At 43.7% G+C, this 26,345-nt stretch overlaps 6 protein-coding genes across 6 annotated transcripts in view; 5 read left to right on the top strand and 1 right to left on the bottom strand.

Moving 5' to 3' along the window:
• Positions 1-26,345, bottom strand: part of LOC306965536 (sodium channel protein type 4 subunit alpha B-like) — a gene marked incomplete at its 5' end in the record, with an annotated part of 98,794 nt that overhangs the window by 13,539 nt on the left and 58,910 nt on the right. The gene's annotated exons all lie outside the window — the stretch shown is intronic.
• LOC306965991 (gamma-crystallin M2-like) lies at positions 3,480-4,682 on the top strand (the record flags this gene model as incomplete). Its single annotated transcript, XM_079560618.1, has 3 exons — positions 3,480-3,512; positions 3,700-3,942; positions 4,401-4,682. The coding sequence occupies 3 exons, from the start codon at positions 3,480-3,482 to the stop codon at positions 4,680-4,682; spliced, it is 558 nt and encodes a 185-aa protein (XP_079416744.1).
• Positions 10,433-11,826, top strand: LOC306965993 (gamma-crystallin M2-like; the record flags this gene model as incomplete). Its single annotated transcript, XM_079560620.1, has 3 exons — positions 10,433-10,462; positions 10,793-11,035; positions 11,545-11,826. 3 exons carry the CDS (start codon positions 10,433-10,435, stop codon positions 11,824-11,826), a joined length of 555 nt encoding a protein of 184 aa, XP_079416746.1.
• On the top strand, positions 14,624-16,034 carry LOC306965994 (gamma-crystallin M2-like; the record flags this gene model as incomplete). Its single annotated transcript, XM_079560621.1, has 3 exons — positions 14,624-14,653; positions 14,984-15,226; positions 15,753-16,034. The coding sequence occupies 3 exons, from the start codon at positions 14,624-14,626 to the stop codon at positions 16,032-16,034; spliced, it is 555 nt and encodes a 184-aa protein (XP_079416747.1).
• Positions 18,857-20,267, top strand: LOC306965203 (gamma-crystallin M2-like; the record flags this gene model as incomplete). Its single annotated transcript, XM_079559455.1, has 3 exons — positions 18,857-18,886; positions 19,217-19,459; positions 19,986-20,267. The coding sequence occupies 3 exons, from the start codon at positions 18,857-18,859 to the stop codon at positions 20,265-20,267; spliced, it is 555 nt and encodes a 184-aa protein (XP_079415581.1).
• Positions 23,064-24,457, top strand: LOC306965202 (gamma-crystallin M2-like; the record flags this gene model as incomplete). Its single annotated transcript, XM_079559454.1, has 3 exons — positions 23,064-23,093; positions 23,424-23,666; positions 24,176-24,457. 3 exons carry the CDS (start codon positions 23,064-23,066, stop codon positions 24,455-24,457), a joined length of 555 nt encoding a protein of 184 aa, XP_079415580.1.

The following is a 26,345-nucleotide window of genomic DNA, read 5'->3' as shown; positions in this document are numbered from 1 at the left end:
GTGAGAAGCTGTGGAAAGGCACCGTGTCCCGCTGAGGGTCTAAAACAAAAACAAAACTCTAAAACAAAACAGCCTTTCAGTTCAGCGGCAGCGGCACAAACGCACTCTTAAACACACCAAAGCTTCTGGGTCATCGTGGACTTTACCACGAGCAAAGACAAAGGCTTTTCGACTGATGAAATGTCAAAATACCTTCCAAAAAGTAAAAAAAAACAACCTTTAAAACAGTTTCTGGTCCCAATAAAGAAAATATACAATTTACAAAGAAGGTAAAAGACGTTTGAATATTGTATTTCTTTAATTAGTTCCTACTACAACTACTTTTTGACCTTCATTTAACTGGAAAGTCCAGAATTTCATTAGTTTGTAGTAGGGATGGGCGGATCGATACCAAAGTATAGATATATTGATACCAAACGGCTACTTTTTAAAGGGGGGTATTCTGCAAAATGGACTTTTTCCAGCTTTCCATCATGTTATTCTGTCACTCCCTCATTAAAAACATGGCTGAAGTGTTGCCTTGGCACATTCACGTATTTCTGAGTAATCTGTAAAAACTCTGATGGCGGCCATTTTGAGTAATCTGTATAAACTCTGACGGCGGCCATTTTGAGTAATCTGTAAAAACTCTGATGGCGGCCATTTTGAGTAATCTGTATAAACTCTGACGGCGGCCATTTTGAGTAATCTGTAAAAACTCTGATGGCGGCCATTTTAGGGATAGGTTTGCCCGAGTCCTCCTAGGAACGCCCCCACCTCCTGGAGACGCCTCCGAGCTTTGGTCACCAGCCGAGTAACCGACCACTGCTCCTCAGCAGAACCCCCTCCCCACTGATGCCACAGACAGCGTGTGGAGGGGGCGTGTCTAAAGGCTCAGAGGTTCTTAAAGAGACAGAGGCCTATTTCAAGACATTCACTACAGCCATTTTGAGAGAGACATTTTATACAAGGCAGTTATTCTAATTTACTGCATTTACAGACCAACAGAAGGTTTGTCATCATTGTAGTGAGATATAGACTGGTGCTATGGGGCTGACAAAAGCAGAACACCCCCTCTTTAAGTATGGATATTGGGCAAAAAGTATCGATGCTAATTTGCATATGTAAAAGGAAGGCGTGGCAGCGATTATCAACACAAAAGGATGATTTATTTCTTTGTTCTGAGTCAAAACAGAGCTGAGCCAGGCAGATCATTCTGGTTTAGGTGCTGTTTGTCATTTAAGTATTAATTTTAAATGTTGTTTATGTTTTTAATTTCACATTAACATTGTTTATTTAACCAGTTAAAGTAATATAATTTTAATGGAGCAGTTATTTATATAAAATAACCAGTTTTAGAGACGTATATTGATTGAAATACATTCACATATGAAATGACCAGTATCGGTATCGACAAAAAAGACCCCAAAAGTATCGGTATTGCATCGATTCCAAAAAATGTGGTATCGCCCCTCCCTAGTTTGTAGTACAGGCGATACTCGTACAAACGCCTGATCTAGTACAATGTCACGTGTTATAACAATGTGTAATAACTCACACCTGTGGGTTATAACATGTAGTTTGGAGGAACATAATGTAATAAGAAATAAGAGCCTAAGACTTTAACTCAAACCATAACCCCATGTCTATGTCTTATTACATTATGTACCTCTAAAGTACTACATTGTTACATTGTGTATGTAAACACAGGTACTATAGTTATTACAGATTGTTACAAAGCAGATTACATTGTACTAAATGTGTAAAATAAAGTGTGTCCGATTATGATGAAACTATTGCAAAATGTACAACAGATGAGAAATACCCATTTAATTTATGATCTTTGCTTTATCATTGTATTGTTTTTTATACTACAGATACAGACGCATCTCTGGAGTCGCCCATATATGGTCATGTTTGAAAACAGTTTAAAAAATGTAAACTTTCTCTAATTATTCAAAAACTACTTTAACGAACACTAAATTATGAATATAGTTTTCTGCTAAATAAAGATACAAAGACAGAAAAACTTGATGCTACATGTTAGCAGCGTGCTAATGCTAGCGCTTGCTATGACTGCCGTTTTTTCACTTCTACAGAACAATCTGCTGTGAGAAAACCGATTTACACTGGACGTAATTTGTATGAGATAAATAAGTTTATTTTCCACCAGAAAATGGCTAAAACAGTGAAATATTGTGTTTCCCAAAAGATTGTGTTTCCCCCCTTGGCGAGGCCACGCCCCCTTCTATGACACAATGCCGTCTGCATCTATACAGTCGCTGGGTCACTGAAGGGTCAAATACACAACAGGTTTTTTTTAATTTTACATAAAAAGTTGCACACTGTAGCTTTAACCTCTTAACTCCCGCCTGAACCGAGAGGACCTTTTTCCTCACGTCATCAGATTTTTTTTTCCATCATTTTTTGTTGGGTATTTAACTCATTATTGTAACTGTTGTGTCATTTTTTTTGTCTTTTTTTGTCACATTTTTGTCATTTTTTTGTCATTTTTTAAAATCAAATTTGTGTCATTTTTTGCCACATTTTTGGTATTTTTTTTTATCAAATATTTGTCCCATTTTTGTCATTTTTTGTAAAATTTTTGTCCATTTTTTGTCAATTTTTTATCACATTTTTGTCATTTTTTGTCACATTTTTTGTCAGTTTTTATCAAATTTTTGTCACATTTTTGTCTAATTTTTGCCACTTTTTCATCAATTTTTCATCACTTTTTGTTTCCGTTTCCGTTTCCGTTTTGTTGCTATTTTCTCGCCTTTTTCCCAGAAGCTTTTGTATTGGGCTAAAGCCAAACTGGAGAAAATGTGCTCGGTTCAGGTGGGAGTTAAGGGGTTAAGTAACTGCTTACTTTAGCCGTCCTGAGCTCTTGATAATCAGTACACTTAGACATCTTTTTAACTAGCTTTAATTGTTTGGATCTTCCAGGCCATTCCAAATGCTAACACCTCATCATCTACTTTGGCTTATTGGTTATATTCTATATTCTATAATTAAGGTTGTGTAGAACCCTGACTCACTGACACTGATGCATGTCCAGTGTCTAGGAACCATTTTTAAACACAATGAGAAACTGGTTTAAAACTAGGCAAAGCTAAAAGTCTTCAATAAAACAAGTGAACAAGTATTTTCATCTGACTCTCTTTGTGTCTGAGCTGTGATACGACCTCCGTGCTGGTGCAGATGATAGTGACACACTGCAGTAGTAACGAGTCGTCGGCTTCATTGATGAGTGAAGTCCACGTGAGGCGTACAGAGCGTGTTTTGTTGCACGCATGCCCCCCCGTACGCCTTTGTTAACCCTTTGTGAGCGCGAGCGTGACTGGAAACTGCTGAGTCCGGACTCTGGGAACACAAAACCCCTGTCCCCGGTCCAGGTGTATAAAAGCCCCGCAGGGTCAGTCCGTGGGCACAGCAGCTCACCACGGTCCAAGTCTCCCGCAGCAAACGGCTCACAGCTGACCACCGCCGAAAACACCAAGATGTCCGCCACCGACATGAACATGATGAGCAGGGTGAGTGGACCTCGGACACTGCACAGCCAGGACTGAAGCTCACTAGAAGCAGCTGCTAGTTCTAAAGCCGTCTTTTACTTTTACTTAAACGACAGTCTGTGTTGAGCCAAGAATTTTAGCTCAAACTTAAAGTCTGTAGTAAAAGAACTGAGTAATATTCTGTCTGTGATGTTTTTTTGGGTTCCAGATCGTCTTCTACGAGGACAGGAACTTCCAGGGCCGCTCCTGGGAGTGCAGCGGGGACTTCTCCGACATGTCCTCCTACCTGAGCAGGTGTCACTCCTGCAGGGTGGAGAGGGGCTGCTTCATGGTCTACGACCGCACCAACTACATGGGCAACCAGTACTTCATGAGGAGGGGCGAGTACTCCGACTACATGAGCATGATGGGCATGAGCGACTGCATCCGCTCCTGCCGCATGATCCCCATGGTGAGCCAATCACAGCACAGACTCAGGTCACAACTGAGAGGAGATATACATTAAAGCAGTACATTAAAGCATCTTGTATAGATAGTTCTGAGCTCAGTCTGCTCTCCTGAACTTCACCATCATCAGCAGTGTTACCTCACACATCTCTGGTTGAAATACATTCACGGTTAAAAGCCTAGTATCTTAGTTGAGTGCCGTAGTATCTCCTCAGCGCTCTGAAATACTGCACCAGAGCACAGACTCAGGAGACGTTCACAAGAGATAGTTGAGATCTGATATTCAGTAGAGCAACATGACGGCACTCCAGACACGCAGAGCAGACAGTAACGTTCATATGTATGTCCAACTTTAGAGCAACTTCATGTATTCAAGGTCTCTGATTTGAGGGACTCTCTTAAGCTTTCAAAAACACTCCAGTTCCTAACCCGGCCTAACCATGTGCTCTGCCTGACCCTCAGCACCGCGGCTCCTACCGCATGCGCATCTACGAGCGTGAGAACTTCGGTGGTCAGATGCACGAGCTGATGGACGACTGTGACAACGTCATGGACCGTTACCGCATGAACAGCTGCATGTCCTGCAACGTGATGGACGGCCACTGGCTGATGTACGAGCAGCCCATGTACAGAGGACGCCAGATGTACATGAGGCCCGGAGAGTACCGTAACTTCAGCAGCATGGGCTCCAGCGGCGGCATGAGGTTCATGAGCATGAGGCGCATCATGGACTCCTACTACTAGACTCTGATCTGTGCTAGAAATAAAAGGCAGCTCTGAATGAACTCTCTTCCTCTCTGTTTCCTTTGTTCAGCACCTGCACACACGTTAGAGCATCAAAACGGCATCACTCACAAATAGTGTTATGTTCAAAATACAGCTAAAAAACATCATTAGAACTAACTTTTCATTAGTAGTACCCCTGATGAAAGCGTGGGATTCAGCCATCTTGAAAGTGCAATGACTCTGGGATGGGAACACAGAACCATGACACGGTTTGTTGCAAATAACCAACAGAATGACCACCAACAACCACAGATGACCGGGAGAAAAATCAAGCATGAAACCACCAGTACCAGCAGATTCCAACAGCTGTGACAGACTCGAAGTGTCCAGAAGTGAGTTGTGGAAACCCGACCACTGTGGAACAAGAGGCATCTGCACTGAAGCATCTAGACTGGGCCCAGAATGATCTAAAGGCAGGTTTTTAAGGTTTTATGCAAAGGTTCGGGTCGCTTGGGTTGGTCCATTTACTACTTTATTTCAGTTTACCTGCATGTCACTTTGAGGGCTACGTTGTGAGGTCGACGGAAGCACTGGAGTCAATAAACTGGATGGAGTTTTCTAGGCTTAATATTATGCTTTTCATATGATTTTGGTAATAATAATCTTCCATCCATCCATCCATCCATCCATCCATCCATCTTCTTCCACTTGTCCGTTGCCGGGTCATGGAATCACACTGCACCAGCCCCTTATGGCGCCTCCTGCAGGTGGTGGGTCCACAGAAGGACGACCTCATGGTTCTAACCTGTTGGTCTCTCATGAGGGGCTTCTGAACCGCTCTTTGTCTGACCCGTCACCTATAGGACCTGTCTGCCCTGGGAGACCCTACCAGGGGCACGAAGCTCCCGCCAACGTAGCTCAAACCCCTCCGTTTCCAGGAGGGTTATCACTATCTGACACGTCTTTATTGGTTAGAAAAAGTAATATTGATCTAAAACAGCTGAAGCAAAGTTTCCAGCAGTTTGACTTCCTGGTTTTCCCCATAGACGGTTCAGCCATTCAGCCCCGTTCATAGCAATGAGCTGTGGAATTAACATGGCACACCTTGCTCCTCCTACAGAGTTCCTTAAAAGGGCAAGAAGGCAGGGAAGCCCCGCCCTCGAGGGGTGGGCGGGCCGGCTACGAGCCCCCACAGTGCTCCAGAGCCGGTCATTCGAAGACATTGACACTATGGTTAAAAATGTGATGCCCAGCCCAGCGCTGCCACATGGGTCAGAGCAGCTTTGGGTTCTTCTTTGGAGCCAGGCTTTTAAGCAGTGCCAGGGACAAAGATATTAAATGAAACTCTAGACAGGACATGGCCTGAGTAATACGTTGGAACGAACGGCTATTCCGGCAAGAAAGTAAAGTTCTTGCAGTTTTTCAAATGTTATTTCAGTTTTAAAGGAGAAACATGGATTTTCCTCAAACACGTCATTCGCTTCCATTTCTATCAAATATAACATTTGTTTCCTTCTTTTAAAGCAGTACTAAGTAACTCTTCCCCCTAGAGGCCATAAGCGCAACTGCAGGTGTCGTAGCAAGTTACGATTTTTTAACTTATTGTCTTGGAGAGTAAATCCTACGCTGACAGGAAAGACAAAGGGACAGAGGGTTACTGTGCATCCAATTATACAATAGAAATATTTTTTTTCACTCAAACTTGGCTGTAAATACTGTTTAAAGTGACGTTAGCCCACAGTTAGCTTTGCCCGTTAGCCTGTTAGCTTCTTCTTCTTCGTGATTCCATTAGTGTGTATTGGTGACTCCGGACCGGTGGCAGTCAAGTTGCAAACATGGTTTTCTGGCCAGAGACACCAGGGGGCGATGAAAGACCCTCCACTCATCCCATAAACACAACTACGGGGAGGGTTTATTAAGGTAAACACGTTACTTAGTGCTGCTTTAAACAGTATTTCTGTACTTTTTAACACGACATGACCACGCTTGGTTGATCATGGGACAGTGATACAGCGAAACAAACCACTGAACCCTGGGAATGAACGGAGAAAACGACGCTGATACACGACTCGAGACATTTCAAATCATTTACATCCTGACTGAGACACCGAGACTTAGAACCATGAGTGTATCTCACATTCTGCCATTGAATCAGTGAACTGTTGCTCCGGTTGTGCATTGGTGGCGTAGGGGTTAGCCTCGCCCACCGTGGTTGCCACGTTAACGGGCCTTTTGTCCCGTCTGGAGTTATTTAAATGTCTTTGGTTTTGTGAGAAGCAAAGTCTTCATTGGAATCACTGGAGTGTCTTTTGGAGTCGCCCCCTGGCCATCAAGAGGTGGTACTGCAACCATGTCAGCGCTGCGCCATGAGGACCAAAGAGAAGCACTTCCCTCGTTTAGTTTTCACACAATCTCCTGTAAGCCCCTCCCACCCCTGCTGCCGTTTGTTACACAGCTGTTTCAATAAAGAAAATGTAAAAACGACCTCTTTGTAGCGTGTGTGGTTGTAATGAACTATGACGAGTGATTTAATCTTTGTTTTAGATGCAACAAAACAAAGCGAGACCTTGTTCTCCGTTATTGATAAAGACTTTGGGGGAAAAGGATGTCAGGACCAAGACAAGAAGACTTTTTGTTTAACACTGTGAAAGCTACATTGTTGCAACAGCACAAAAGAGCACAAAAGAGCAGCAATAGAATGAAAAAGGCAACGAGTGAAAACACATTTTCAGCTAAAAAAGGAACAAAATATTTATGTATAAAATATTAACATGTTAAGCTAAAGCCGAATGTCCCACACATACAGTGCCTCTCAAAAGTATTCATACACCTTGAACTTTTGCACATTTTGTCATGTTTACAGCCCTAAACATAAAGATTTTATTTTGATTTTTTTACTGAACGTTCCCACACAAGTAACAGACAACTGTGAAGTGAAAGCAAAATGATACATGATTCTGTTAATTTTCAAAAAATTGAAAAGTGAAAAGTGGGGCGTGCATAAGTATCATACAGCATTTTCTGAGTGCATTAAATTGCCTTTAAAACATTCCTAATGACTCCAGAATGTTCACACCTTGGCCTAACCATTAAATAGAGGCCACCTGTGTGTAATCTACTCTCAGTATAATTACAGCTGTTCTTTTAGGCCCTCAGAGCTGTGGTCGGAGTGTGTCGGTTACTGAACAACATCATGAAGGTCCAGGAGCACCAGAGAGGTCAGGGATAAAGCTGTGGAGAAGTTTAAAGCAGCCTTAAGTTATACAAAGATTTCCCAAGATTTGAACATCTCCCGGAGCAACTGTTCAATCCATCATTCAGAAATGGAAAGAGTAAAGCACCACTGCCAACTTACCAAGGCGTGGCCGTCCACCTAAACTATCAGACCAAACAAGGAGAGCACTGGTCAGAAATGCAACCAAGTGCCCCAAGATAACTCTGGAGGAGCTGTGAAGTCCTGCCGCTGAGCTGGGGGAATCTGTACATGGGACAACTATAAGTCGTATTCTTCACAAATCTGGCCTTCATGGACGAGTGGAAGAAGAAAGACATTATTGAAAGGAGGCCATAAGAAATCCTGTTTGAAGTTTGTAGAAGTCATATGGAGGACACAGCTCCATGTGGAAGAAGGAGCTTTGGTCAGATGAGACAAACGTTATGTATGGAGCAAACCTGACACTGCTCATGGTCCTGAGTGCACCATCCCCAGTGTCAGATATACGGGGGGGAGCATCATGCTGTGGGGCTGCTATTCCTCAGCGGGGACTGGGGAGACTGTAAGAATAGTTGGGAAGATGGATGGAGCCAAATATAGAGACATTTTGGAGGAAAACCTGCTGGAGTCACAAGAGAACTGAGGCTGGGGCAGAGATTCACCTTCCAGCAGGACAATGACCCTAAACACAAAGATAAATCTACAATGGAATGGTTCAATAAAAACATATTAATGTGTTAGAATGGCCCAGTCAAAGTCCTGATCTAAATTCTATTGAAAATCTGTGGAAAGGTCTGAAAACTGCTGTTCACAAACGCTCTCCTTCTAATGTGACAGAGCTGGAGTTGTTTTGTAAAGAGGAATGGGCGAAAATTTCAGTTTCTAGATGTGCAAATCTTGTAGAGTCAAACCCAAAAGACTTTCTGCTGTTATTGCAGCAAAAGGGGGTTCACAAAGTATTCATTCATGCTGTATGAATACTTATGCACGCCCCACTTTTCACTTTTCTATTTTAAAAAAATTAACAGAATCATGTATCATTTTGCTTTCACTTCACAGTTGTCTGTTACTTGTGTGTGAACGTTCAGTAAAAAAATCAAAATAAAATCTTTATGTTTAGGGCTGTAAACATGACAAAATGTGCAAAAGTTCAAGGTGTATGAATACTCTCGAGAGGCTCTGTAGATCAGCAGATTCCAGCGGCTCAAAGATTCTATATTTCTATACATAACTTTGATACATTTTGAACACATTGAACATCTGCAAACATTTGGGTAATTATGAGTCAAAGTATTCCCAAAAGCATTATGTGCTCATATAGCTGACCAGTGCAGGACACCACGCTCTGAACAACAGCCTGGTTCTCCGCTCTGCTACCTGGCTCTGCCCGGCTACGAGTTTTAGCACAGTGAGCTCCGCTCTGGTGTTTACAACCATAGAGCTGCGCTCTTGGGAAGCGGCCGTGTGGAAACAAGCGCCACTTAAGGTTCCGGGCGCGTAAGCCCCGTTTCCTGCGGTTTTAATGAGAAATATTAATAAAGCGAATAATCGAAGCGGGAAAATAATGTTCGAAGCATTTTACTAATCGAGTTAATCGCTTTTATCGATTAATCGTTGCAGCCCTACACACGATACACACTGTACACACGATACACACTGTACACACTGTACACACGATACACAAGATACATAATATACACACTGTACACATGTACAATGACAATAAAGCATTTACTCACTAAAAATTAATTAATTCAAGTTAATTAATTCATTTTTGAATAGTAATGAGAAGATAAACAAAAAACAAAAACAATAAAACAATAGAGTAGATGTTAAATGGATATTTCATAACTGATGTTACAGAGGAATATTTCTGTGAATCATGTGTAATTTGTTCCTCTATAGAGTAATATCTACAGTGTTTACAACATACTTTACTATATTAGTGAAGTATATTGTACTGTAATAGACTGATGGGCCTCATAGTGTATTTTCTTTGTCTAAACAAGTGGTTCTCAACTGATGTAGTTTCTGGACTCCTTTTCAGCCACCAAGCCCCAAATAAAATCCAAACATGTCAAATATAATATATAATATATTAGTCTTTTACCATCAAGCTACTTTTAAGCAACAAAACATCCGAGAGCTACTTATGCTTCAAAGACACATGTAATATGAGAGAATTAGGAGGAAAGATGATATTTCAGAGTAAATGGCTTCAGTTTTATCCTTATACTTTACTATATTGACACTAATTGCATCTAAAATGCGAGTCATGAAGCTGTTTGGCTACAGAGAAAGGGCTGGACACTGGTCTAATCGAGCTGAACAATGACATTATTATTACTAATAAGAGGTTCAATGATCAGCATTGTAACGATCAGCTGGAAAACCAAGTAAGTGTCTTTAGTGGGAGTGTGAGTGGAAACTGCTGAGTCCACACTTTGGGACACAAAACCCCCTCCCTGGTCCAGGTGTATATAAGCCCCCAGTGTCAGTCAGAGAGCACACAGCATCCAACAGCTCACAGCTGAAACCACCAAACCACAGCAAAATGTCTGCCACCGACATGAACATGGGAAGGGTGAGTGAAACATACACTACAGAGCTGACATTTACAAGCAAAGGATCCAAAAGTCACCAGCAAAATGGAGCTGAAATTTTAGTATAACTTGTTGATGAGTCCAAACTCAACCTGTTTCCACCTGTCGGTAAACGACCTCATTGTTAAGGATCAGTGTCAATGGCCCAGCTGGGAGTAGAACCTTCACCCAGAGCTTACACAGAAGCTTCTACTGCCACAACCTCTGAGATCCACTCACTACATCAGCTCTTTCAGTACATTTGAAATGTCTCGAGCCTCGAGTGTCATAATATTCTGTCACTAATTCATTATTGTGATGTTTCTTTCCAGATCGTCTTCTACGAGGAGAGGAACTTCCAGGGCCGCTCCTGGGACTGCAGTGGAGACTGTGCTGACATGTCCTCCTACATGAACAAGTGTCACTCCTGCAGAGTGGAGAGGGGCTGCTTCATGGTCTACGACCGCTCCAACTACATGGGCAACCAGTACTTCATGAGGAGGGGCGAGTACGCCGACTACATGAGCATGATGGGCATGAGCGGCTGCATCCGCTCCTGCCGCATGATCCCCATGGTGAGCCAATCAGAGCACAGACTCAGGTCATGTGACTGAGGGAGAGAAGTCACTCTGAATATGCAGATACTGACAAGAGAGAGTTGAGTTCTGAGATTATTACAAATATTCAGTAGAGCAACATGACTGCACTGCACTTTAGCCACACAAGGAAGAATTTAACTTCCATATTTCTCACAGACATATTAGAGTAACAGACATGACCATTATTCCCCTTCACCAAATTAGGATGGTTTACCATGCGCCTCTTAGAGAGCATGTCCCTAAAATGGGCAAAAAAACCTCTTCTGAATTTGTCAATTACAAATATAATACCACTTTCAGTGTTTCAGGAGAAACTATATCTTCAGAAACCGCAATATTCTTGGGAGCCATGTTTTAATAGATCAGCACCTGGTGCCTTGTACCTTCATAGAGAGCTTCACTCTCTCCTCCTGCTTTAGCTTTACCTCTCACACATACTCCACACACCTAACCCGGCCTAACCATGTGCTCTGCCTGATCCTCAGCACCGCGGCTCCTACCGCATGCGCATCTACGAGCGTGAGAACTTCGGTGGTCAGATGCACGAGCTGATGGACGACTGTGACAACGTCATGGACCGTTACCGCATGAACAGCTGCATGTCCTGCAACGTGATGGACGGCCACTGGCTGATGTACGAGCAGCCCATGTACAGAGGACGCCAGATGTACATGAGGCCCGGAGAGTACCGTAACTTCAGCAGCATGGGCTCCAGCGGCGGCATGAGGTTCATGAGCATGAGGCGCATCATGGACTCCTACTACTAGACTCTGATCTGTGGCAGAAATAAAAGGCAGCTCTGAATGAACTCTCTTCCTCTCTGTCGCTTCTCTTCACCTGCACATAGACACATGTTTTTGTTCTCTTAGCTTAGTCGTTGTTTAGAACTTTGTCAGTCATGGTGTAGTCCTTCTGCAGACCTGGTCCAGCCCCAGTATTGGCCCAGAAAAGTCCAGATCTAGACCTTTAGATCTCACTGTTCTCACAAGTGCCATGAACATGCATGAAAACCCCACATCAGAGGCACCGAACCCACCGGGCATCAAACCTCGGTATCGCTAACCTTGGTCTGGTAAAGAAAATATGATCCTTTACTCCTGCATCGCTGTTTGGTTTCCAGGTTGTCCGGCTGCAGACCAAAAGCCAAAGGTGTGGTAACCATGGCGCTGCGTAAACAAGCGGCGCCTTCTCTCTCTCTTGGCGGAGCCGCGTTTCTGCCTTTTTCTGCATTTGCAGTTTCGTGGTCCACATTGTTTTGCGAGATACTTCTGTACATCTTTGACGACCATCATTCTGGTGCCACAGAAGTCACCTCCGTCCTGCCTTAACGACTCTCGCCCAGTCGCGCTCACTCCAATTCTAATGAAGTGCTTTGAGCGGCTCGTCATGGACCACATTAAGTCTGTTCTCCCTCCCACCCTGGACCCAAACCAGTTTGCTCATCGGTCCAATCGCTCACCTGAAGATGCCATCTCCACTGCGCTTCACACAGCCCTCACTCACCTCGAAGCAAAGGACTCCTACGTTAGAATGTGTTTTTAAGACTTTAGCTCAGCATTCAACATTATAATCCCACAGCAGCTCATACACAAACTGCTCCACCTGGTGATCAACACATCACTGTGCAACTGGCTGCGGCAAGTCCTCCAGAACCATCACACTGAACACGGGGCTCCCCAAGGCTGTGTGCTGAGCCCCCTCCTGTTCACAACGTGTCCTCTGGACACGAGCCATCAAGGTGGTGTTGCAACATGTCCGCTCCTGCTATGAGGACCAAAGAGAAGCACTTTCCTCGTTTGGTTTTCACGCAGTCTCCTGTAAGCTCCTGCCACCCCCTCCCCAGCTGTTTCAATAAAGAAAATGGAAAAACAAAAACAAAAACTTTGTGGCTTGTGTGGTTTTTATGAACTATGGCGAGTGTTTTAAACACACAATGAAAGGATGAAGCTTCACCAGAGCTCGAGAGGAAAGCATTGCCTGGAAACGTGGATCTAAGGATGTGTTTGGGAGCTGTCGTTGTGCAAAGAAAAGCCACTGGTGAAAATCCAAACATTACATGTTCGAGTGGGTCGAAACACAGTTTCAGGTCTGCTTTTGATGAGAGAAAAACATTGTAACAAGGTAAAAGAAAAGGAGAAAGAAGCTCCATTTAGCAAAATACCAAACTTTAATGGACCTTTTTGGATGTGAGTCCAACCCACAACCTCCACCACACGATAACCACTGTGCCACAGTCAGTTAAAGGTCCAGTTACTCAAGTCAAATGTCCCTGAACTAATGTGAATAAAGAACAGATGATTATTTTTAACCTCTGGTCAGTAAAGTGTTTGGTCATGAATGCAATTCTGAGTCACATTTTGTTTTAGATGTAACAAAACAGAGCGAGACTTTGTTCTCCGTTATTGATAAAGACTTTGGGGGAAAAGGATGTCAGGACCAAGACAAGAATACTTTTTGTTTAACACTGTGAAAGCTGCATTGTTGCAACAGCACAAAAGAGCACAAAAGAGCAGCAACAGAATGAAAAAGACGAGTGAAAACAAATTTTCAGCTAAAACAGGAACAAAACATTTATGTATAAAATATTAACATGTTGAGCTAAAGCCGAATGTCCCACAGATCGATCAGCAGATTCCAGCGGCTCAAAGACTTTCTCTATTTCTATACAAACCTTTGATACGTTTGGAACACATTGAACATCTGCAAACATTTGGGTAACTATGAGTCAAAGTATTCCCATAAGCATTATGTGCTAATAAAGGTTAAGCAGCCATCTTGTTTTTGAATAGTAATGAGAAGATAAACTATATACTACAAACAATAAAACAATAGAGTAGATGTTAAATAGATATTTCATAACTGATGTTACAGAGGAATAATTCTGTGAATCATTTGTAATTTGTTCCTCTATAGAGTAATATCTACAGTGTTTACAACATACTTTACTATATTAGTGAAGTATATTGTACTGTAATAGACTGATGGGCCTCATAGTGTATTTTCTTTTTCTAAACAAGTGGTTCTCAACTGATGTAGTTTCTGGACTCCTTTTCAGCCACCAAGCCCCAAATAAAATCCAAACATGTCAAATATAATATATAATATATTAGTCTTTTACCAACAAGCTACTTTTAAGCAACAAAACATCCGAGAGCTACTTATGCTTCAAAGACACATGTAATATGAGAGAATTAGGAGGAAAGATGATATTTCAGAGTAAATGGCTTCAGTTTTATCCTTATACTTTACTATATTGACACTAATTGCATCTAAAATGCGAGTCATCAGGCTGTTTGGCTACAGAGAAAGGGCTGGACCCACTGGTCTAATCGAGCGGAACAATGACATTATTATTACTAATAAGAGGTTCAATGATCAGCATTGTAACGATCAGCTGGAAAACCAAGTAAGTGTCTTTAGTGGGAGCGTGAGTGGAAACTGCTGAGTCCACACTTTGGGACACAAAACCCCCTCCCTGGTCCAGGTGTATATAAGCCCCCAGTGTCAGTCAGAGAGCACACAGCATCCAACAGCTCACAGCTGAAACCACCAAACCACAGCAAAATGTCTGCCACCGACATGAACATGGGAAGGGTGAGTGAAACATACACTACAGAGCCGACATTTACAAGCAAAGGATCCAAAAGTCACCAGCAAAATGGAGCTGACATTTTAGTATAACTTGTTGATGAGTCCAAACTCAACCTGTTTCCACCTGTCGGTAAACGACCTTCATTGTTGAGGATCAGTCCAATGGCCCAGCTGGGAGTAGAACCTTCACCCAGAGCTTACACAGAAGCTTCTACTGCCACAACCTCTGAGATCCACTCACTACATCAGCTCTTTCAGTACATTTGAAATGTCTCGAGCCTCGAGTGTCATAATATTCTGTCACTAATTCATTATTGTGATGTTTCTTTCCAGATCGTCTTCTACGAGGAGAGGAACTTCCAGGGCCGCTCCTGGGACTGCAGTGGAGACTGTGCTGACATGTCCTCCTACATGAACAAGTGTCACTCCTGCAGAGTGGAGAGGGGCTGCTTCATGGTCTACGACCGCTCCAACTACATGGGCAACCAGTACTTCATGAGGAGGGGCGAGTACGCCGACTACATGAGCATGATGGGCATGAGCGGCTGCATCCGCTCCTGCCGCATGATCCCCATGGTGAGCCAATCACAGCACAGACTCAGGTCATGTGACTGAGGGAGAGAAGTCACTCTGAATATGCAGATACTGACAAGAGAGAGTTGAGTTCTGAGATTATTACAAATATTCAGTAGAGCAACATGACTGCACAGCACTTTAGCCACACAAGGAAGAATTTAACTTCCATATTTCTCACAGACATATTAGAGTAACAGACATGACCATTATTCCCCTTCACCAAATTAGGATGGTTTACCAGGCGCCTCTTAGAGGCAAAGGCAAAGTCTTGAACTAGAGTTTTATATAGAGTTTTTTCTGGAGCCGCCCCTCGCCAGTAGGGCATAGTATCACAGCAGCGTCAGCACCCACCATGAGGGCCAAAAAGACGGTCGATCCCATTGATTGTCCAACTTCTTAAAGAGATCAGCACCTGGTGCCTTGTATCTTCATAGAGCTTCACTCTCTCCTCCTGCTTTAGCTTTACCTCTCACACATACTCCACACACCTAACCCAGCCTAACCATGTGCTCTGCCTGACCCTCAGCACCGCGGCTCATACCGCATGCGCATCTACGAGCGTGAGAACTTCGGTGGTCAGATGCACGAGCTGATGGACGACTGTGACAACGTCATGGACCGTTACCGCATGAACAGCTGCATGTCCTGCAACGTGATGGACGGCCACTGGCTGATGTACGAGCAGCCCATGTACAGAGGACGCCAGATGTACATGAGGCCCGGAGAGTACCGTAACTTCAGCAGCATGGGCTCCAGCGGCGGCATGAGGTTCATGAGCATGAGGCGCATCATGGACTCCTACTACTAGACTCTGATCTGTGGCAGAAATAAAAGGCAGCTCTGAATGAACTCTCTTCCTCTCTGTCGCTTCTCTTCACCTGCACATAGACACATGTTTTTGTTCTCTTAGCTTAGTCGTTGTTTAGAACTTTGTCAGTCATGGTGTAGTCCTTCTGCAGACCTGGTCCAGCCCCAGTATTGGCCCAGAAAAGTCCAGATCTAGACCTTTAGATCTCACTGTTCTCACAAGTGCCATGAACATGCATGAAAACCCCACATCAGAGGCACCGAACCCACCGGGCATCAAACCTCGGTATCGCTAACCTTGGTCTGGTAAAGAAAATATGATCCTTTACTCCTGCATCGCTGTTTGGTTTCCAGGTTGTCCGGCTGCAGACCAAAAGCCAAAGGTGTGGTAACCATGGCGGTGTGGTAACCATGGCGCTGCGTAAACAAGCGGCGCCTTCTCTCTCTCTTGGCGGAGCCGCGTTTCATCCTTTTCTGCATTTGCAGTTTCGTGGTCCACATTGTTTTGCGAGATACTTCTGTACATCTTTGACGACCATCATTCTGGTACCAAAGAAGTCACCTCCGTCCTGCCTTAACGACTCTCGCCCAGTCGCGCTCACTCCAACTCTAATGAAGTGCTCCGAGCGGCTCGTCATGGACCACATTAAGTCTGTTCTCCCACCCTGGACACAAACCAGTTTGCTTATCGGTCCAATCGCTCACCTGAAGATGCCATCTCCACTGCGCTTCATACAGCCCTCACTCACCTCGAAACAAAGGACTCCTACGTTAGAATGTGTTTTTAAGACTTTAGCTCAGCATTCAACATTATAATCCCACAGCAGCTCATACACAAACTGCTCCACCTGGTGATCAACACATCACTGTGCAACTGGCTGCGGCAAGTCCTCCAGAACCATCACACTGAACACGGGGCTCCCCAAGGCTGTGTGCTGAGCCCCCTCCTGTTCACAAAGTGTCCTCTGGACACGAGCCATCAAGGTGGTGTTGCAACATGTCAGCTCCTGCTATGAGGACCAAAGAGAAGCACTTTCCTCGTTTGGTTTTCACGCAGTCTCCTGTAAGCTCCTGCCACCCCCTCCCCAGCTGTTTCAATAAAGAAAATGTAAAAACAAAACAAAAAACTTTGTGGCTTGTGTGGTTTTTATGAACTATGGCGAGTGTTTTAAACACACAATGAAAGGATGAAGCTTCACCAGAGCTCGAGAGGAGAGGAAAGCATTGCCTGGAAACGTGGATCTAAGGATGTGTTTGGGAGCTGTCGTTGTGCAAAGAAAAGCCACTCGTGAACATCCAAACATTACATGTTCGAGTGGGTCGAAACACAGTTTCAGGTCTGCTTTTGATGAGAGAAAAACATTGTAACAAGGTAAAAGAAAAGGAGAAAGAAGCTCCATTTTACAAAATACCAAACTTTAAATGGACCTTTTTGGATGTGAGTCCAACCCACAACCTCCACCACACGATAACCACTGTGCCACAGTCAGTTAAAGGTCCAGTTACTCAAGTCAAATGTCCCTGAACTAATGTGAATAAAGAACAGATGATTATTTTAAACCTCTGGTCAGTAAAGTGTTTGGTCATGAATGCAATTCTGAGTCACATTTTGTTTTAGATGCAACAAAACAAAGCGAGACTTTGTTCTCCGTTATTGATAAAGACTTTGTGGGAAAAGGATGTCAGGACTAAGACAAGAATACTTTTTGTTTAACACTGTGAAAGCTGCATTGTTGCAACAGCACAAAAGAGCACAAAAGAGCAGCAATAGAATGAAAAAGGCAACCAGTGAAAACAAATTTTCAGCTAAAACAGAAACAAAACATTTATGTATAAAATATGAACATGTTAAGCTAAAGCCGAATGTCCCACAGATCGATCAGCAGATTCCAGCGGCTCAAAGACATTCTCTATTTCTATACAAACCTTTGATACGTTTGGAACACATTGAACATCTGCAAACATTTGGGTAACTATGAGTCAAAGTATTCCCATAAGCATTATGTGCTAATAAAGGTTAAGCAGCCATCTTGTTTTTGAATAGTAATGAGAAGATAAACATAAAACAAAAACAGTAAAACAATAGAGTAGATGTTAAATGGATATTTCATAACTGATGTTACAGAGGAATAAGTCTGTGAATCATTTGTAATTTGTTCCTCTATAGAGTAATATCTAGAGTGTTTACAACATACTTTACTATATTAGTGAAGTATATTGTACTGTAATAGACTGATGGGCCTCATAGTGTATTTTCTTTGTCTAAACAAGTGGTTCTCAACTGATGTAGTTTCTGGACTCCTTTTCAGCCTCCAAGCCCCAAATAAAATCCAAACATGTCAAAATAATATAATATATAATATATTAGTCTTTTACCCATCAAGCTACTTTTAAGCAACAAAACATCCGAGAGCTACTTATGCTTCAAAGACACATGTAATATGAGAGAATTAGGAGGAAAGATGATATTTCAGAGTAAATGGCTTCAGTTTTATCCTTATACTTTACTATATTGACACTAATTGCATCTAAAATGCGAGTCATGAAGCTGTTTGGCTACAGAGAAAGGGCTGGACCCACTGGTCTAATCGAGCGGAACAATGACATTATTATTACTAATAAGAGGTTCAATGATCAGCATTGTAACGATCAGCTGGAAAACCAAGTAAGTGTCTTTAGTGGGAGTGTGAGTGGAAACTGCTGAGTCCACACTTTGGGACACAAAACCCCCTCCCTGGTCCAGGTGTATATAAGCCCCCAGTGTCAGTCAGAGAGCACACAGCATCCAACAGCTCACAGCTGAAACCACCAAACCACAGCAAAATGTCTGCCACCGACATGAACATGGGAAGGGTGAGTGAAACATACACTACAGAGCCGACATTTACAAGCAAAGGATCCAAAAGTCACCAGCAAAATGGAGCTGAAACTTTAGTATAACTTGTTGATGAGTCCAAACTCAACCTGTTTCCACCTGTCGGTAAACGACCTTCATTGTTGAGGATCAGTCCAATGGCCCAGCTGGGAGTAGAACCTTCACCCAGAGCTTACACAGAAGCTTCTACTGCCACAACCTCTGAGATCCACTCACTACATCAGCTCTTTCAGTACATTTGAAATGTCTCGAGCCTCGAGTGTCATAATATTCTGTCACTAATTCATTATTGTGATGTTTCTTTCCAGATCGTCTTCTACGAGGAGAGGAACTTCCAGGGCCGCTCCTGGGACTGCAGTGGAGACTGTGCTGACATGTCCTCCTACATGAACAAGTGTCACTCCTGCAGAGTGGAGAGGGGCTGCTTCATGGTCTACGACCGCTCCAACTACATGGGCAACCAGTACTTCATGAGGAGGGGCGAGTACGCCGACTACATGAGCATGATGGGCATGAGCGGCTGCATCCGCTCCTGCCGCATGATCCCCATGGTGAGCCAATCACAGCACAGACTCAGGTCATGTGACTGAGGGAGAGAAGTCACTCTGAATATGCAGATACTGACAAGAGAGAGTTGAGTTCTGAGATTATTACAAATATTCAGTAGAGCAACATGACTGCACTGCACTTTAGCCACACAAGGAAGAATTTAACTTCCATATTTCTCACAGACATATTAGAGTAACAGACATGACCATTATTCCCCTTCACCAAATTAGGATGGTTTACCATGCGCCTCTTAGAGGCAAAGGCAAAGTCTTGAACTAGAGTTTTATATAGAGTTTTTTCTGGAGTCGCCCCTCGCCAGTAGGGCGTAGTATCACAGCAGCGTCAGCACCCACCATGAGGGCCAAAAAGACGGTCGATCCCATTGATTGTCCAACTTCTTAAAGAGATCAGCACCTGGTGCCTTGTATCTTCATAGAGCTTCACTCTCTCCTCCTGCTTTAGCTTTACCTCTCACACATACTCCACACACCTAACCCAGCCTAACCATGTGCTCTGCCTGACCCTCAGCACCGCGGCTCCTACCGCATGCGCATCTACGAGCGTGAGAACTTCGGTGGTCAGATGCACGAGCTGATGGACGACTGTGACAACGTCATGGACCGTTACCGCATGAACAGCTGCATGTCCTGCAACGTGATGGACGGCCACTGGCTGATGTACGAGCAGCCCATGTACAGAGGACGCCAGATGTACATGAGGCCCGGAGAGTACCGTAACTTCAGCAGCATGGGCTCCAGCGGCGGCATGAGGTTCATGAGCATGAGGCGCATCATGGACTCCTACTACTAGACTCTGATCTGTGGCAGAAATAAAAGGCAGCTCTGAATGAACTCTCTTTCTCTCTGTCGCTTCTCTTCACCTGCACATAGACACATGTTTAGAGTCTTAGCTTAGTCGTTGTTTAGAACTTTGTCAGTCATGGTGTCGTCCTTCTGCAGACCTGGTTCAGCCCCAGTATTGGCCCAGAAAAGTCCAGATCTAGACCTTTAGATCTCACTGTTCTCACAAGTGCCATGAACATGTATGAAAACCCCACATCAGAGGCACCGAACCCACCAGGCATCAAACCTCGGTATCGCTAACCTTGGTAAAGAAAATATGATCCTTTACTCCTGCATCGCTGTTTGGTTTCCAGGTTGTCCGGCTGCAGACCAAAAGCCAAAGGTGTGGTAACCATGGCGCTGCGTAAACAAGCGGCGCCTTCTCTCTCTCTTGGCGGAGCCGCGTTTCATCCTTTTCTGCATTTGCAGTTTCGTGGTCCACATTGTTTTGCGAGATACTTCTGTACATCTTTGACGACCATCATTCTGGTACCAAAGAAGTCACCTCCGTCCTGCCTTAACGACTCTCGCCCAGTCGCGCTCACTCCAATTCTAATGAAGTGCTTTGAGCGGCTCGTCATGGACCACATTAAGTCTGTTCTCCCTCCCACCCTGGACCCAAACCAGTTTGCTCATCGGTCCAATCGCTCACCTGAAGATGCCATCTCCACTGCGCTTCATACAGCCCTCACTCACCTCGAAACAAAGGACTCCTACGTTAGAATGTGTTTTTAAGACTTTAGCTCAGCATTCAACATTATAATCCCACAGCAGCTCATACACAAACTGCTCCACCTGGTGATCAACACATCACTGTGCAACTGGCTGCGGCAAGTCCTCCAGAACCATCACACTGAACACGGGGCTCCCCAAGGCTGTGTGCTGAGCCCCCTCCTGTTTACAACGTGTCCTCTGGACACGAGCCATCAAGGTGGTGTTGCAACATGTCAGCTCCTGCTATGAGGACCAAAGAGAAGCACTTTCCTCGTTTGGTTTTCACGCAGTCTCCTGTAAGCTCCTGCCACCCCCTCCCCAGCTGTTTCAATAAAGAAAATGGAAAAACAAAACTAAAAACTTTGTGGCTTGTGTGGTTTTTATGAACTATGGCGAGTGTTTTAAACACACAATGAAAGGATGAAGCTTCACCAGAGCTCGAGAGGAAAGCATTGCCTGGAAACGTGGATCTAAGGAGGTGTTTGGGAGCTGTCGTTGTGCAAAGAAAAGCCACTGGTGAACATCCAAACATTACATGTTCGAGTGGGTCGAAACACAGTTTCAGGTCTGCTTTTGATGAGAGAAAAACATTGTAACAAGGTAAAAGAAAAGGAGAAAGAAGCTCCATTTTACAAAATACCAAACTTTAATGGACCTTTTTGGATGTGAGTCCAACCCACAACCTCCACCACACGATAACCACTGTGCCACAGTCAGTTAAAGGTCCAGTTACTCAAGTCAAATGTCCCTGAACTAATGTGAATAAAGAACAGATGATTATTTTAAACCTCTGGTCAGTAAAGTGTTTGGTCATGAATGCAATTCTGAGTCACATTTTGTTTTAGATGCAACAAAACAGAGCGAGACTTTGTTCTCCGTTATTGAAAAAGACTTTGGGGGAAAAGGATGTCAGGACTAAGACAAGAATACTTTTTGTTTAACACTGTGAAAGCTGCATTGTTGCAACAGCACAAAAGAGCACAAAAGAGCAGCAACAGAATGGAAAAGGCAACCAGTGAAAACAAATTTTCAGCTAAAACAGGAACAAAACATTTATGTATAAAATATGAACATGTTAACCTAAAGCCGAATGTCCCACAGATCGATCAGCAGATTCCAGCGGCTCAAAGACTTTCTCTATTTCTATACAAACCTTTGATACGTTTGGAACACATTGAACATCTGCAAACATTTGGGTAACTATGAGTCAAAGTATTCCCATAAGCATTATGTGCTAATAAAGGTTAAGCAGCCATCTTGTTTTTGAATAGTAATGAGAAGATAAACTATATACTACAAACAATAAAACAATAGAGTAGATGTTAAATGGATATTTCATAACTGATGTTACAGAGGAATAATTCTGTGAATCATTTGTAATTTGTTCCTCTATAGAGTAATATCTACAGTGTTGACAACATACTTTACTATATTAGTGAAGTATATTGTACTGTAATAGACTGATGGGCCTCATAGTGTATTTTCTTTGTCTAAACAAGTGGTTCTCAACTGATGTAGTTTCTGGACTCCTTTTCAGCCACCAAGCCCCAAATAAAATCCAAACATGTCAAAATAATATAAAATATAATATATTAGTCTTTTACCATCAAGCTACTTTTAAGCAACAAAACATTCGAGAGCTACTTATGCTTCAAAGACACATGTAATATGAGAGAATTAGGAGGAAAGATGATATTTCAGAGTAAATGGCTTCAGTTTTATCCTTATACTTTACTATATTGACACTAATTGCATCTAAAATGCGAGTCATCAGGCTGTTTGGCTACAGAGAAAGGGCTGAACCCACTGGTCTAATCGAGCTGAACAATGATATTATTATTACTAATAAGAGGTTCAATGATCAGCATTGTAACGATCAGCTGGAAAACCAAGTAAGTGTCTTTAGTGGGAGTGTGAGTGGGAACTGCTGAGTCCACACTTTGGGACACAAAACCCCCTCCCTGGTCCAGGTGTATATAAGCCCCCAGTGTCAGTCAGAGAGCACACAGCATCCAACAGCTCACAGCTGAAACCACCAAACCACAGCAAAATGTCTGCCACCGACATGAACATGGGAAGGGTGAGTGAAACATACACTACAGAGCTGACATTTACAAGCAAAGGATCCAAAAGTCACCAGCAAAATGGAGCTGAAATTTTAGTATAACTTGTTGATGAGTCCAAACTCAACCTGTTTCCACCTGTCGGTAAACGACCTCATTGTTAAGGATCAGTGTCAATGGCCCAGCTGGGAGTAGAACCTTCACCCAGAGCTTACACAGAAGCTTCTACTGCCACAACCTCTGAGATCCACTCACTACATCAGCTCTTTCAGTACATTTGAAATGTCTCGAGCCTCGAGTGTCATAATATTCTGTCACTAATTCATTATTGTGATGTTTCTTTCCAGATCGTCTTCTACGAGGAGAGGAACTTCCAGGGCCGCTCCTGGGACTGCAGTGGAGACTGTGCTGACATGTCCTCCTACATGAACAAGTGTCACTCCTGCAGAGTGGAGAGGGGCTGCTTCATGGTCTACGACCGCTCCAACTACATGGGCAACCAGTACTTCATGAGGAGGGGCGAGTACGCCGACTACATGAGCATGATGGGCATGAGCGGCTGCATCCGCTCCTGCCGCATGATCCCCATGGTGAGCCAATCACAGCACAGACTCAGGTCATGTGACTGAGGGAGAGAAGTCACTCTGAATATGCAGATACTGACAAGAGAGAGTTGAGTTCTGAGATTATTACAAATATTCAGTAGAGCAACATGACTGCACTGCACTTTAGCCACACAAGGAAGAATTTAACTTCCATATTTCTCACAGACATATTAGAGTAACAGACATGACCATTATTCCCCTTCACCAAATTAGGATGGTTTACCATGTGCCTCTTAGAGAGCATGTCCCTAAAATGGGCAAAAAAACCTCTTCTGAATTTGTCAATTACAAATATAATACCACTTTCAGTGTTTCAGGAGAAACTATATCTTCAGAAACCGCAATATTCTTGGGAGCCATGTTTTAATAGATCAGCACCTGGTGCCTTGTACCTTCATAGAGAGCTTCACTCTCTCCTCCTGCTTTAGCTTTACCTCTCACACATACTCCACACACCTAACCCGGCCTAACCATGTGCTCTGCCTGATCCTCAGCACCGCGGCTCCTACCGCATGCGCATCTACGAGCGTGAGAACTTCGGTGGTCAGATGCACGAGCTGATGGACGACTGTGACAACGTCATGGACCGTTACCGCATGAACAGCTGCATGTCCTGCAACGTGATGGACGGCCACTGGCTGATGTACGAGCAGCCCATGTACAGAGGACGCCAGATGTACATGAGGCCCGGAGAGTACCGTAACTTCAGCAGCATGGGCTCCAGCGGCGGCATGAGGTTCATGAGCATGAGGCGCATCATGGACTCCTACTACTAGACTCTGATCTGTGGCAGAAATAAAAGGCAGCTCTGAATGAACTCTCTTTCTCTCTGTCGCTTCTCTTCACCTGCACATAGACACATGTTTTTTCTTTCTTAGGTTAGTCGTTGTTTAGAACTTTGTCAGTCACGGTGTCGTCCTTCTGCAGACCTGGTTCAGCCCCAGTATTGGCCCAGAATAGTCCAGATCTAGACCTGCTTGGTATCCAGATTGTCCAGCTGCAGTCAAAAAGGCGGAGGAGGCGTCACAGGTGCTGGAGTTCATGATCATTAAGTGTCGGCCTTTCTACCTGCCCAGGGAATATACTGTTGTACTTCTTGTGGCTGTCTACATCCTGCCCACCTACAAACCTCAAAATCAAGGGGGTTGGCGGCAATTGCCACCCCCAACAAAGTCCTTGCCACCCCTATTGCCGCCCTACTGGAGAACCTGACTGTTATATGCTATATTTGTCATGATTTTCCGCACATTTGTGAAAAAAACACGGCCTTCCCGCACTTCTTACGGTCCCTAAATGCATCTTCCTTCTTCTCGCTCATACCAAAACAACAGCGCGTGGCTGCAGTGGCTCCACCATAGATAAGTCAAGTGTTAATGCTTATTTAAAAGAGGCGGCGATGGGCACAGGGCACATGGCAGACAGGCCTGTGGTCCAAATGGAAGCTAATGATCGACCAGACGAGTGAGAATCATTTGGTAAAAAAAGAGCTGCCAGCTCTACAACTCATCCTCAAAAGATCGAATACACAGTGAGTGTAGAGTTTTTATGCTTTTTCTGTGGAGTAAAGCTTGTAATTAACTGAAAATGGTCATTTGTTGAATTTGTAGCATTAGGAGGTCATATTTACTGAAATCAAAAGCATCTTAAAGGAATAGGCCACCGTTTTTACATACTAAGATATGTTCTTACCTCACTTTAGACGTGTTAATATATCCCCGTCTGGTCTTTGTCCGTGCGCTCACACATACGCAGCCTCTCCCACATGTCACATAGCTCCGAAAAAGCTCACGATAGAAGCTACCAAGCTCTTCCACGTGTTCCCTATTTAAATAAAGTTACGTGAAGTGTTTTCATGCGAAGTATATTTACACAGAAATGTAACGTGTCGATTTTATAAGCAAATAAAAAGGGGGACTATATTGTGAGGCGTAATGATACGAGGAGTAAAACGTCCGCGCAGTAACTCCTAAAGACTTCCCCGCTCACTTCCGTCAATAACCTTTAGGAGTTACTGCGCGGACGTTTTACTCCTCGTATCATTACGCCTCACAATATAGTCCCCCTCTTTATTTGCTTATAAAATCGACATGTTACATTTCTGTGTAAATATACTTCGCATGAAAACACTTCACGTAACTTTATTTAAATAGGGACCACGTGGAAGAGCTTGGTAGCTTCTATCGTGAGCTTTTTCGGAGCTATGTGACATGTGGGAGAGGCTGCGTATGTGCTACGTTTGCGTGACAGAGCGCACGGACAAAGACCAGACGGGGATATATTAACTCGACTAAAGTGAGGTAAGAACATATTTTAGTATGTAAAAACGGTGGCCTATTCCTTTAACAGGAGAAGTTATATTTTAACATTGGACCTTCTTTGAGCAGCTTCAAAATTCTTAAATCCATTAAACTTGTGAGTTTTTGGAGAGTTTCTGCTTGGATTTGTTTGCAGGATGTTAGAATAACCTCCCAGAGCTGCTGTTTGGATGAAAACTGCCTCCCACCCTCATAGACGTTTTTCTTGTTGAGGCTACAAAGGTTCTCAATAGGGTTGAGGTCAGGGGAGGAGGGGGTCCACATCATGAGTTTCTCTCCGTTTCTGCCCATAGCAGCCAGTGATGCAGAGGTTTTCTTTACAGCAGGACATGGTGCGTTGTCATGATGA

Source organism: Gobius niger, assembly GCF_951799975.1.
Source record: "Gobius niger genome assembly, chromosome: 7".
In the NCBI taxonomy this organism is placed as follows: domain Eukaryota; kingdom Metazoa; phylum Chordata; class Actinopteri; order Gobiiformes; family Gobiidae; genus Gobius; species Gobius niger.
Note: the sequence above shows the minus strand (reverse complement) of the source record. Positions and strands in the feature narration are given on the sequence as shown.